Below are 15024 nucleotides of genomic sequence, written 5' to 3'. Positions count from 1 at the left end.
CAGCCATTCTATCTATTATTTGTTTCATAACATTTACTCATGTCTTCTTAATGTCTGTAAATTTGGTTTTAAATAATATATGTCACAAAGGACCAGTCTGTGTTTCTGTAATGTGCTGTAAGTATCAAACAATGTATCTGATCAGTCAACATATTGACTGTCACAATACATGTTTTGTTAATAAGTTACATGATTACAGAAGGCATTACACTGTTTCAGCAGTGTCAGCCTGTTTGTTGACACGTCGATTTACAGTAGATGAATGTGGCATGACTTCTAAATAATGTGCATTTATATCTGTTAACTCTCAGGTTAGTTCTTTGAAACCTTCACCAGAAGTAGCATCAAAAAGGTCTCATATCTTAAGCACATTTTGCTGTTATACTATTTTTTTTATTACTGCTGGTATCCCTGGAAGGTCTGTGCTTACATGGGATCTCATACAACTGTGTTTCTGTAAATAATTTGTTTCTGACTGGAAACAGAATAATGCAGAGCAGTTTATGCACGATATGTACACAGTACATTTGCTACGAGGATGAGTCAAATGAAAACCTTAAATATTTTTTAAATATTATTTATTGTGCAGAAGTGGTACAAAGCTGTATCACTTTTCAACATAATCTCCCCCATGCTCAATGCAGGTCCTCCAGTTCTTACAAAGAGCATAAATTCCTTTAGAAAAAAATTCTTTTGGTAGTCCATGCAACCACTCACTCATGCACCGCGGCATACCTCTTCATCAGAACAGAACTTCTTTCCTCCCATTGCGTCTTTGAGTGGTCCAAACATATGGAAATCACTTGGGGGGCAAGGTATGGTGGATGAGGAAGACACTCAAAATGCAGGTCTGTGATTGTTGCAACTGTTGTATGGGCAGTGTGGGGCCTTGCATTGTCATGTTGCAAAAGGACACCTGCTGACAGCAATCCACATTGCTTTGATTTGATTGCAGGTCGCAGATGATTTTTTAGGAGATCTGTGTATGATACACTGGTGATAGTGGTCCCTCTAGGCATGTAATGCTCCAAAATGACACATTTTTCGTCCCAAAAGAGAGTCAGCGTAACCTTCCCTGCTGATGGTTCTGTTTGAAACTTCTTTGGTTTTGGTGATGAGGAATGGCGCCATTCCTTGCTCGCTTTCGTTTCAGGTTGGTGGAGGTGAACCCAGGTTTTGTCCCCAGTAACGATTCTCGCAAGGAAGCCATCACCTTCTGGTTCAAAGTGCCGAAGAAGTTCTTCACAAGCATCAACACGTTGTTCTCTCATTTCAGGAGTCACCTGCCATGGCACCCATCTTGCAGACACTTTGTGAAACTGGAGCACATCATGCACAATGTGGTGTGCTGACCTTTGACTAATCTGTAAACATGCTGCAATGTCATTCAGTGTCACTCGGCGGTTTTCCTTCACTATGGCTTCAACTGCTGCAATGTTCTGTGGAGGCACAACTCACTGTGCCAGACCTGGACGAGGAGCACCTTCCACTGAAGTCACACCGTTTGTGAACTTCCTACTCCATTCGTAGACTTGCTGCTGTGAGAAACATGCATCACCGTACTGAAACTTCATTCGTCGATGAATTTCAATAGGTTTCACACCTTCACTACGCAAAAACCAAATAACAGAACGCTGTTCTTCCCTGGTGCAAGTCGCAAGTGGAGCGGCAATCTTTGTACTGATACTGTGACGGTATGTGTGCATCTGCACTATGCTGCCACCTACAGGCCATTCTGCATGGTGCTTGTAACACGCTTACCAACTTACAGGATAACGGTGCAAAATTTTGATTTGTTATTACAAATTTAAGGTTTTTATCTGAAAACCCTCGTATTTTTGTCTACAGTTAACAGAAATCTGTTGCATATTTTGCTTTTTACACCCTCCTTTTTCTTCAATGGATACGCATTGTTTCACTCTTACTGCGCTGGTTTTCCTAAGCTGCATGATTACAGACAGACATACTGCACTGGACATAGTTGTGCACTGAGAAAGGCACATTTAGCATCTTAGGAGTCAAACATTGCCTAGGATTCAGTCATTACTTCTCACACACACACACACACACACACACAAACACACACACACACACACACACACACATTGTGTTACAAATTTCTTCTTCTGTTGGGCCTCAGCACCAGGAGATGAGCTCCTAGATGTTTTTACTCTCGCCTGCCTCTCTTTCATTACACAATCTGGCCATTTACTGTGACTTGGAATCCAGTAAATGAATTCCTTTGTCCACTTCCTATCGATTTGTGTGAATATATGTCTCTATTTCATTTTCATTATGATCATAATTACATTCTGACGAGCAAAATAGGACGTGTCAAGTTAAGAGACTTGTGACACTTGAGAATTACTGAGGGCAATATTTATAAAAATTGAAGAGGTATTAAAAGAAAGTGGGTTCAACAAATTGTCTTGAGGCTTTCCATCCACCCCTTCCATTCACACAATGTTCTGTGAATTCTACCATGAAGGAGAACCCTCAGAGATGAAGAATGAGTCAGTAGGAGCAGCCACTTCCGGCTGCTTCTTTAAAGTATACTAACAACAAACTGTATCTATAGTCCAATTAAAATTACTTGATGGTTGACATCTGTCACTTGCCACTAGCACTGCCACATCTAATGCCAGCTACTGCTCAGTTATAGGCAACACACAAACATGACAGGTCACTTCACATATGCTGTTAATGTGTAACACGGAGCAATGGTGGAAGCGGCTGCCGCAAGGTATGACACAAATGGGAGATGCTCTGTTGACAGCTGAATTTTAAGTGATGAATGACTGAACTGTGCCAAACGACAGGTTTTGTAGCCGTGAATTTAAACTCATGTCCTAACCTGAACACAACCTCTTGATGTGCAATGTGTCCGAGAAAATGGAAATCAACACACTGCGGCAAAACAAAAAAATCTTGATCTCTTTGTTCATGGCATTTAAAGCTAACCTCTATAAGCAAACTCAAGAGAGAAAAATTTCTTAATATGTTTCTTGCATAGCCATCTTCTATAGCAAACTTTCAGGTTTAGTGGTAAAAGCAAACGGTAATTTCTCACTGTCACTGTTTACCTGGAACTATCCTCACATTGGCTACACAAGCTGCCGTGTTACCAACTGATGAGCAGTCCTGGTTGGTACTTGCAGATTATAAGCAACAGAGCAGATTCCAAATGAAAAAAAGAATGATGGGAAGGAAAATAAAATCAAACAAAAAAAGTCAATATGATGATACAAATGACACAGCAAAGTATTAGAAATAAAAAAAATACACTTAAACCAACTAATTGATTAAAAATAATAATCACAGTCTTCTGTTTAAATTTATAAAAATTAAAAATTTCACTGGGCTTGATGAGATTTGTTCCTTCAACCTTCTACATGTCAGGTTTATATGCTAACCACTATGCTATGCCATTACACTGTGAAAGAATGTATTTACTCTGGTATCCCAGTCACGACTGACAGCCTTCAAAAATTCGGCTTTACACACTGTCATGTGTAGCTTGCCTAATGTAAGCCAATCTCTGTGATTTCCATAACTGTGTAAATGAATCTGAAGTGCATCTTGTGCAGAAGAATCCAGTAGTATTCGATTAGTGCCGTGTATGAAACGCGTGTATTCTGTTAGCATCATTTGTGTGTGTGTGTGTGTGTGTGCGTGTGTGGTTGGGGGGGGGGGCAGAAGGGGAGGGGGGGGGGGGGGGTTCGTTGTGGTTATCATGTGTGATGAAATACAAAATAAAAGGGGCCAAACCCAGGATTCAGAATCCAAACATATCAAGAAAGAATGTCCAACAATAAATTGGAACTGAACAAATTGTTGCAGCAGTTTGACAACAGCAAATGGTTCAGGTGTGATACTAAGGGTTCTGATTGGAGGAAACCAGCCACAACACATGAAATGTCAACTATCAAGTAATTTTAATCATAGTATAGAGATAATCTACTCACACTAATAAATTTGGAAATTACTTCAAGATCATTCTACTTAGGTACATGTATATTAGGAAAAAACAGCTATTTTGGGGAAAAAATTGTTCCTCATCTTCTATCACACTTAACACGCAGTATTATCAGTACAATATGTAACAACTGTCAAGCTCCGTTGAATAGCAGCTTTAGAGTTAAGCTAAATTACAGCCCTGAGGCCAAATATTCCAAGGAATTGCAGGAGTGGCTAATGAAGTGTCCTCTTACTTTGTTTTTAAATATATGGGGATTTTCGATTTCCTATGGTGATTTCTGCTAGCAACTTGTTATAGATTTTTGCACCAGAGAATGAAACCACATTCCTAGCCCACAATTATTGTATGTCTATATGGAAAGTATGTTAATTTTAGTTTTGTGATTGTGATATGCACATCATCCTACGTTCATTCTTGTTAGAGGAAGGCATCATGGTCTAGAGGTAGTGTGTTTGAGTGGTAATCAAAACATTCCAGGTGCTGATTTCGAACCCAGTCACTCCTTCAATTTTGAATGACAGCAAGAGACTTCTGGCATAAGGAGTCACCCTAATTCCGCTAACAGTCTTGTCAAAGAGAGCAGAGGAATGGAAAGAGGCTCCGGACAACCTTGTGGTAAGAAACAGTGCCCAAAGGCAGAAGAATCAGTTTTGACCAACAGCATGAGGATGATCCACAGGACATGTATCCTGTAATTGAAAAAGTGTCATGATGATCTCTGCATTGACTAAAGATTCTAGATTAGTTCCTCACTCACATCTCCAGGAGAGAATCATCAATATGGAAGTGACTGTGAGTAAAGGACTGAATAACCAGGAAAGACTAGTATTCTACGAGATGGAGTGTGAAATGTAAGAAGTCTCAATGAGATAGGGAAGCTAGAAAATCTGAAAAGGGAAATGCAAAGGCTCAACCTAGATACAGTGGGAATCAATGAAGTCACATATAGGGTAATATCTATAACTTCATAGAGTAGAATTCATTATGAATAGGAAAATAAGGTGAGAGTGAGTTACTTTGAAAATTGAGTGTTAGGACTGCTCTCATCTGAATCAACAATGACCCAATGCCAACAACAATAGTTCAAGTGTACATGTCGACATCGGAAGTAAATGATAAAGAGAGAGAACGTTTATAAGTACAAGTTTATCAGTACAAAAAGGGGGATGAAAATTTGATAATTGTGGATGATTGGAAACAAAAGTGGAGGAAAAAACAGAAGAGGAGGTTAGAGGAGAATATGGACACTGTAGCCTAGAGCACGGAGAAAGACTAAAAAAGTTCTTTGGAAAACTTCAATTGGTAATACCGAATACAATGTTCAAAAATCACAAGAGGCAGTATACTTGGAAAATGCTTGTAGACATGGAGAGATATCAGCTGGATTACCTCAAGGTCAAACAGTGATTCTGAAATTAGACATTGGATTGTAAGATATACCCAGAAGCAAATACAGACACAGACTACATTTCATAATGATGAAGAAATGAGATACTGAAGTACTGAGAAATGATTATGTATGTTAGAAGTTCCATAAAACTGTAGATCCTATGATAACGAATAACATAGCACACAGTTCAGTTGAAGAGGAATGGACATCTCTAAAAAGGGCTGTCACAGGATGTGGACGAACAGTTTTAAATGCAAGGAAGATAACTGCGAAGAAACCTTTGGTAACAGAAGAAATACTTCATTTTTTTGACAAAAGAATGAAATACAAACATTTTCCAGTAAAGGCAGGAAAAATATGATGAAATCAAAAGAGAAATGATCATAAGGAGGACAGATTCAGCATATACGAAAGTTAAAACAACCTTCAGTGAACTTCATAGTAAAGAAGACAAAGGAGAGAACAGAGGTGGGTGGAAGAAGCACACTGAAGTTTTTTACAAAGAAAGGGAGGAAATGCCTGATGTTGTGACAAAAGAAAAATTTGGAGTCAATTGGATGACACAGTCAATTTCAAGAAATTTTCAAAATTTGCCATCAAATACGCGAAAGGCATAGATAACATTCCTTTGGAATTTCTCAACTCACTGGAGGAAATGGCAACAAAACGCCTATTCGAGTTGATGTGTAGAATATAAGAGAATGGAGACATACAATCCGACTTTTGGAAAAATCCACACATTCCTGAAGATAGCAAGGGCAGATAATTACAAAAACTGTGGTGGAATTCACTTACAAAACAGCTGACAAGAATAATACGCAGAATGTAAAAAAAATTAGGATTTTCTACACGACAATTAGTTTGGCTTTAGAAAAGGTAAAGGCACTGGAGAGGTAATTCTGACATTGCTCTTGATAACTGAAGCAAGAATTAAGAAAAATCAAGACACCTTCATATGATTTGTCAACCTACAAAAATTGTTCAGTCATGTAAAATGATGCAATATGTTTAACATTCTCATAAAAATTGATGTAAACTGTAGAGAAAGATGAGTAATATACAATATGTATAAGATCCAATAAGGAACAATATCAATGGAGAGCACAAATGAAATGCTTGTACTAAAAAGGGTATAATACAAGGATGCATCCTTTCTCCACTAATGTTCAATCTGTACACTGAAGAAGCAATGACAGAAATAGAAGCTAATTTCAGAAGTGCAATTAAAATTCAGGGTGAGAAAATATCAATGATAAGATCTGTTGATAAGATTAACATACACAGTGGAAGTGGGAAAGACTTGAAGGGCATACAGAATGAAATAAACAGTCTATCAGGCTCAGGACATGGACTGAGAGTAAACAGAAGGTATATGAAAGTGACGAGGATTAGAAGCAATGAGTTTTGGGATTAGTGTCAAAATTAACATCATCAACACAGCAGACAAACTGGACATCTGCTACCTTGGAAGCAAAATAACATGTGCCAAACAAACCAAGAACAAAATAAGAAGCAGATTAGCAGGTTGAATGAGAGCATTCCAGGCCAAAAGTAGCCTACCAGAATTAAACACTGGCCTTAATTTGAGGAAGAAATTTCTGATAATGAATGTCTGGACCACAGCATCATGTGGAGGTGGAGCATGAACTATGGAAGAAGCTAAGAAGAAGAGAATTGAAGTGTTGAGATATGGAGGTATAGAACGAAGCTGAAAATTAGCTGGACCGATAAGATAAGAAATGATGTTATCCATGGAATCAGGAAGGATAGAAATATGTGGAAAACATTGAGAAGATGGGACACAATGACAGGATTTGTATTAAGGCAGCAGGGATGACTTCTGTGGTATTAGAGGGAGCCGCAGAGGGTAAAAACTGCATTCTAAAATGAAATGCATGCCTTACAGTGATAAGAGTTGTATCAAATTGTGGTTAAGCATTATATCTAATAAGATTGTTTTAAGAAGCAGAAAGCGACTTAGTAGAAATGATTTTCCAAAACCATATGCTGGCCTGTGTAGTAAATTTTCACCACTGGTTGTCATGTATCACATGTGATTTATTACAGTACAGTGTGTACTTCCTGAATTCATGCATTCATTCACATGTCTTGTTCCATAAATCTCATCATCAAGGACAGCCTTCACAAATATGGAACAAGTCAAGTTATACATTCACGAGCAGAATTTGTATGCTGTGTCTGTAAATTACAGTTTACAATGATATAGAATTTATCAATGTAATACAAGTAAGAGTTAAGTGATATATAGACACAGGAATGTACCTACATCGTTAATGAGAAGAGGATAATACCATTGGCTGGTCATATGAACAAATTTTATGATTACTGTTAATGTACTCACAGTATTATGAACTCTGATCTTAATATATGTCAATGACTTCCTAAACAATACATGAAGAAAGATGAACTAGAACAGTCACAACCATAGGAAACGTCTTTTTTTTATGAGGTTAGCGTTCATTGAGTCCTCTGTTCACAGTCAATGTGTACCATTACAGAGTCAGGTCTGAAGATGGTCCAAAACTGGTAACAACATAAAAAAAGAAATTTCTTGCAGTTGTGACTGTTCATGTTCACTTTTAAGTAATAAAAAACTGCTGTACTGCAAGAGAAATGTGCTCAAAAATTACATGAAGGAAGAATTCTTTTTCCTCATAGCAGCAACATATATAGTCACTGATAAAATGACAGAACTCCTAGTTGGGACGACAAATGGAACCCTCTTTAATGAGTACAACTGGGATATATGTAAAAATTAACATTATACATAAAGAAAACAATCAGCATAAATTTTAGCTTACAGAGAGAAAACAGTTTTAAATCTCAGTGATAAATCTGTACAGGGTATCTCATTTACCTTGACCATCCTAAATAACTGTTTGTCCAGGTGCAAATTACAAAATGTTTCAAGCAAATGTTCTTTAGCTGTCAAGAGGACATCAAACAGAATGATTGCCTTCGTTGCAGCTTTGTTTTTTGCAAAGATATGAACAGCACTATGACTTTTTTAAATGGCACCCTGCATTTTTTATTCAGTAATTCATTTCCTCTCCTAAAGATCTATTCAAAAATATATCACAGTATACCATTTACTGAAACATAATGTTATTAATTACATAACAACATTGATGTTGATATTCCCAGCGCTTAGTGCAGGAACTCGGGGTAATGAAACGCATCCACGCGATGACGATGACAAATGTAAACATAAGTAGAATGCACACCCATCATTCCATCAACCATTGTCAGTTGAAGAGTTGTGTGAGTAGAATGTACACCAACAAAGAGAAGGTAGAAATGCTATTCATCTATGGGGAATGTAAGTTAGCAGAGCAGTAATTGCAATACTGTTTTCTTATGTATGGGTACATTTAGTAGAGTAGTTTAGTCCTTCTAAATACTATTGTGTAGAGTAAGCATACAGTAAAGGCTATCCTTCCTACAAACTGCATTGACATAACGTTAATTTTATTATTGTTGCTGTTGTTGAAGGTAGACAAAATGCTGCGCAGGCAGCGGAACTGTACAGAGAGCAATATCCTGACAAGAACCCACCTTCCCGACGGATGTTTTCTCGTCTTGTTATGAAGCTTCAGGACACGGGAAGTTTCAACCCACGACAACGCAATCGTCGTAGCACTCGCACAGACAAAGCTGCCGAAGTTACTGCTTCCATTGCTATGAATCCACATGTGAGCACACGACAGCTTGAACATAAGATTAGTATTCCTAAAACCAGTGTACATCATATTCTTACACGTTACCGATTCCATCCTTACCACGTACACTTGCATCAAGAATTGCATGGGAACGATTTCCAGAATTGTGTACAGTTCTGTCAGTGGGCACAGCAGCAAATCCTCGCCAACCTGAACTACTTCTCCAAAGTTCTATTTACCGATGAATGTTCCTTCTCAAACAAAGGACAGATAAATACAAGGACAACTCACTATGGCTTAGACAGAAGGCACTTCAGCGTCAATGGAGGGTTAACATCTGGTGTGGGATGACTGGTACTACAATTATTGACCCTTATTTCATCCACAGTAGTCTAAATGGCACAGCGTATGCCAACTTCCTCAGACAACTACTTCCTCCTCTTCTGGCTGAAGTGCTGCTAAGAACCAGAATGCTTATGTGTTATCAACACGGTGGTCCAGCACATAATGCCTTGCATTCACATCATGTTCTGAACCGAAGGTATCCTGCCAGATGGATTGGTCAAGGAGGAACAGTTACTTGGCCTGCTGAGTCTCCTGATTTAAATCCTCTGGACTTTTTTTTCTTTGGGGATGCATTAAAGACATTGTATATCGCAATATTCCAACAACTACAGAGGACATACAGGAACGTATCGTGCTTGCTTGTAATTCACTTCAGCAGGCAACACTGGAAGCAGTAAATAATTCTTTCATTCGACAGGTGCACCAGTGTATCAGTGTCCAGGGTCACAACTTTGAGCACCTTTGAATGTTCTACTCCTGGGCATTGGTACAGGAGAGTCAAAGTCAATTTTGTGTTATGTTTTTACTAGGTTTTCATTTGTTCTCTGACAACTCCAGCAAGTGGACGGGTTTGTGATCCAGAGCTCAAAGTCAATGGTGTGTTAGGGGCCTATGTAATTAATAACATTGTGTTTCAGTGAAAGGTACATTGTGATACATTTTTGAATAGGTCTTTAGGAGAGGAAATGAATTACCAAATAAAAAATACAGGGTTCCACTTAAAAAAGTCATACCACTGTTCATATCTTTGTAAAAAACAAAGCTACAACAAAGGCAATCATGCCGATTGATGTCCCCTTGATGGCTAAAGCACATTTGCTTGAAACATTTTGTAATTTGCACCTAAACAAACAGTTATTTAAGGTGGTCAAGATAAATGGGACACCCTGTATAATGTGTAGCAAACACGATATTTTTAGAGACGAACATCGGTTAACTGATGTGGATGAACACATGAAGACACTGACAAAAAGATCACCAGCAAGTTATGCTCTTAGTGTCATATCATCAGTGCGTAATAGCCAGTGTCCTGTGATTCGGACTTACATTTGCCATGGGCAAAGAAATAAAAAGAGCTAAACAGCAATTTCTGTCAGGTATTAAAACTATGTAATAATTTATAATAATTTGCCTGAGGAAATGAGTGTGACACCTAGCTAAAAATACCTCTTAAATATAGCAGTTAATGATTAATTAGTGTGTTTTGGTGTATGGGGAGGGGGGGGGGGGGGGGGGGGGAGAGAGAAGGTCTAGTTAGTGTATAATACTAATGTTCACCATGTTCTTCCAAGTTCAATGTCCTACTCATCCTGAGGGGATGCTGACACCATTTTTTTGGACGAGCGGAAGGGAAGACATGGTGAAGTAACAATGGAGCGGCAGCACAGTCGTATGCAGCAAAAAGGCTAAATGAACAGTGTATAATAATTATTCAAGTTGTTATGTTAAATGAACATGGCATAATTAATTTCATGTTCAGCTAACTTGTTCCCAGTACATACAAACATAAGAGAACTACATATTAGATATATCCGATGAGGTAATGCATTTGTTAAACCACGGGTGTCAGATTCGGCAGGATAGAAGTTTACGTTTGGTCCAGCCACCCTGATTTAGGTTTTTGTAAATCAGTTCAAGCAAATGTTGAGACAGATCCTTCAACAAGTACAGAGCCAGCCAATTGTCCTGTCTTCTTCTCATTAAAGACATAGGTATATTCCTATGTCTCTATATATCACTTAACTATTTCTTGAATTAAACTTATAAATCCTATATCATTGTAGAGCAATCCTTGGACACACAAATGACTAATTCAGAAGTAATTACATAGCTACAAAGTTTACAGTATTTCATTTCAGAATAAATTAGAGTATCTGTCCTATTCTTTGCCAGTTTTCTCCCCTTCTTTTTCTTTACCTTGAATTTATCTCATCTGGTCTGGGATCCAATCTTCCAGTATTTGGCAAAATTTCATTCTATTATTTAAATTTTAACCCAGATGCTCTTCCTGACACCACAGTAATTAAGTTATCCTAAGGGAGGTGCACTATCTGCCTGTGAATCCTGTAAACTTTGTTTCGTGTGTTATCATATTTGAACTCTCTGTATATCATATTCTCTGAGGTGGGATTGGGGACCAGCTCATCATCTGCCTAAAAGAATGTGAGAAACCACTCTGGATGGCCAGTGTACCACCCTACAGTCATATGCTGTGGACATTAAATTTGATTCTGCTTCACTTCTCTGTCTCACAAGTTAGTGTGCTACATATTTAGCTCTATGAGCAAATCCTCTCCCCTCCCCCAATCATCTAAAATAAATGTCAATGGTCACAGAGACATATTCTAGCCTGAAACATCTATTATGTGTATATGTAGACTGAAGAAACAAATGAATATATGTACCACGGCCGGGATTTGAAGCCATGTCTCCTGCTCACTAGGCAGATGCACTAACCACTAGCCATCGTTGCAGAGTGGCTATGTATCACTGCACAAACTATCCCTTGCATGCCTCCCTCCTCAATCCAAATTCCCACTCGCACCTCAGCCCACTGGGTATATCCTCTAAACTTGAATAGCATTGCAGACGTCCTCCAACTGTATTGGAATAGCACTTCAGCATCAGATAAAATGGGGGAGGTGCTATTCCAACACAATTGGAGAACTTCTACAACGCTGCTCAAGTTAAGGGAAATACAACATCGGATGAGGCACGAAAGGGAATTTCGACTAATGAGGGAGGCATGCTAGGGTAGACTGTACACTTGTACAAAGCCAGGGAGATGTAGTGGTTAGCGCACATGCCCAGTGAGCAGGAGGCTCGGAAAGGAAAATAATTATATGGTGATGTTTAGAGCATAAATTAATTTGCAATATGAATGTAAAATAACTCATTCCACATCATGATGATTTATCGTACAAAATTATCAGTGGAACATGAAAGTAAGTAACTAACTAACTATGTGGCACCTACCCAACAAAGTGATGATCACATAATATAGACATTACACACTGATAAAAAACAGCTGGCTAGGGATCATAGGGCTCCACCTCTGGACAATTGTATTTGGAACACACAACCTTGGGAAACAGTTTTCAGGTAAAAGGGAAACTGATTCATGTGGAATCGTCAACAACTATGATGTCAGTCAGACATAAGGACAAATCAGGTAGGCCTATAGCTAAAGTACACACTCTCTGGCACTAACTACAAAGTAAATACTTCTAACGCAGAAGCATTTTATGCCATTATATCCACGTACTAAAATATTAAGAAATCTTTAAAAGCACAGCAGGAGCAAGACAGAAAAAAAGGATAGATATAACATCCAAATTACCACAGAGCGAAATATAGTCACAACCATGAAAATTTCTTGTCATTTGGTACTTCATACTAACAGAAGATTGTTTGCGCCATACTAGTACAACAACCACAAAGCTTTTGTCAAAACTCTATAATTATGTATAACAGTATGTACGTACTAACAAATAGTGTACTAATGGAATGTGTCACTGCATCATAACTGTACTGGTCTAATTGTTTATATTTGCCAATGTAAGCATTTTACAATATCACAAAAGGAGACTTTGTCCACAACATGTATTTGAGTCATTCCAACAGTACCTCTCTTTCACTAACCTGTCCATCTGCTACATATTCCTGGCTTCTTCCTTGTTCTTTGAATTCCACAATATCTAACAGCTTGTTGAAATATTATTAAAATGTAATCTTCCTCTAGAAGCTCTTCCTGCATATCTACCACCATTATCTTCCACATCAACTAATTTCATGGCATCAAAATTTGATCTTTAAGGATTCAGATTGCTTTCTTACATATTACCCGATTAGGATCTACCATTGCCAGAATGTTTCTACAATTTTTCCCAGAAATGACTCATCCTTTCTGCTTCATCCCTTAGAACTTTAAATTTTCTACTCTCCTACAAAAACTATACTTCGAAAAGAAACGTTTTTTTCCCTTCCTCCCATAGTGCAACTATCACAAAAATTATGCTTAAAACAGAAAAATAAATTCTTCCAAGTGTTGGCTATCAAAATTGACAATCCGGGGTCTTTCAAGATCATAATAAAAGAAGTACTCACGATGTGAAGTTATATTTCATTCATAAACTAACTATAATACATCATACAGATAATTCACACTTGCTACACTGTAAAAAACATGGCTGAATATATTCTGACAAATGGCAAACGAAGAATAGTAAATTGATGGTATCAGAACTCAACTTTAATATAAGACTATGACTGCTTTAAGGATTCCATGTTATACCACTGTTATCAATTTTATACAAAATACATTTAGTTTTGCCTTGTCCACTAATCTGTGCATAGAACATATTATTCAATTGGCCCTGACACTGCTGGAGATGAATTCTGTATGTAGGTGTGGTCTTATCATCATGACCGTCTGTGGAAGATTTTGTTGATTGGAAATATGTTTGCTTGGTATACATTAGCACTAGTTTATACTCCATGAGGCACTTCTTTATCGTCTGAAGCATTTTCTTCACGTAAAGATCCATTTTACGAACGCCACCATGGGCTACATCCTGCCAATAGTACGCCGTTATGCTATCTAGCACGAGCAGACTAACATATCGGTTGACGCTTAACAGTCTTTCTAAAGAATGCAATGTAATTTGATACTGTGCACTGTCGTAGCATTTAAGAATTATAAGTTTTCTTAGAGATTCCTTGATTATTTTCTCCGCCGTCGCCGAATCTAACACTGTTTTGTTGTCCTCAACATCTTCACTGTGTGTCCTACATTTCATAAGATGTAGCTCCATCAAATTTACAAGTTTTAGCAAATGAAAGTGATGGTCTGTATCCATCAATATAGCCCCAACATTCAGCCCGCCAATATGGAATTTTCCCCATTCTTTCGGTAATACGCATTTCACTAAAAACTTCGTCACAAGTAACGTCTTTCCACACGATGGATCGCCAGTAATTTCAATCACATCATTTAATTCGGGGCCAGTTTCAAATATCACCGTGTCTATCCCTTTAAGGCTCAAATTGGCACCACATCTGGATAGAAACTGAACTCCGGATTCCGCATCGCATTGAAATGCCATTACAACCAATAAAAATTACATTTCAATACAGCGAATACACAACACTCAATAAAACTACTGCTATTTAAATAAGGACTTTTCGCGGGGAAAACAAATCCACTTCAAAGATTATAAGAAAACGCGGAAGGCATGTAAATACAACAAAAGTTGATTACTAAACGCCTGAGTCAATCGAAGGCGCCTTCTATTAGCTGACAACGCCGTAGCACGTAACGCCAGTGGCCAAACTAGGTCGAGATTATATTCAATTCATATTGTAATTTAGATTTCGTCGAGTGCAGACGGCAGGACAGATATTATAAATTTGGGGTCTAGTGTAGCAGGGGATACAAGCCGTCGGCTTTGGACAATGACGTCACAAGTCGCCAGAGAGCAGTTTACCATTTTCGCTTTTGCTGTTATGTTTCAGTTTCGTTTTTTTACTGATTGCTTAATAAAGTGGATCTGTTTATTCTATCTCGTGAGATTTTTTTTAAAAAGCCAAAAAACACTTGTCAGCCACTGAAGGGGGCTACAACACTAAGA

The 15024-nt window shown here is 38.1% G+C and overlaps 1 protein-coding gene across 1 annotated transcript; it reads right to left on the bottom strand.

Annotated features, from left to right (window-relative positions):
- Positions 1-13538: 13538 nt before the first annotated feature.
- Positions 13539-14624, bottom strand: LOC124615889 (DNA repair protein XRCC2-like). Its single transcript, XM_047144062.1, has one exon. It carries the CDS (start codon positions 14497-14499, stop codon positions 13669-13671), a length of 831 nt encoding a protein of 276 aa, XP_047000018.1. The 5' UTR covers positions 14500-14624; the 3' UTR covers positions 13539-13668.
- Positions 14625-15024: the final 400 nt, after the last annotated feature.

This window comes from Schistocerca americana, chromosome 5 (genome assembly GCF_021461395.2).
Source record: "Schistocerca americana isolate TAMUIC-IGC-003095 chromosome 5, iqSchAmer2.1, whole genome shotgun sequence".
Classification (NCBI taxonomy): domain Eukaryota; kingdom Metazoa; phylum Arthropoda; class Insecta; order Orthoptera; family Acrididae; genus Schistocerca; species Schistocerca americana.
The sequence above is the reverse complement of the archived record's forward strand: the minus strand, read 5'-3'. Positions and strand labels throughout refer to the sequence as shown.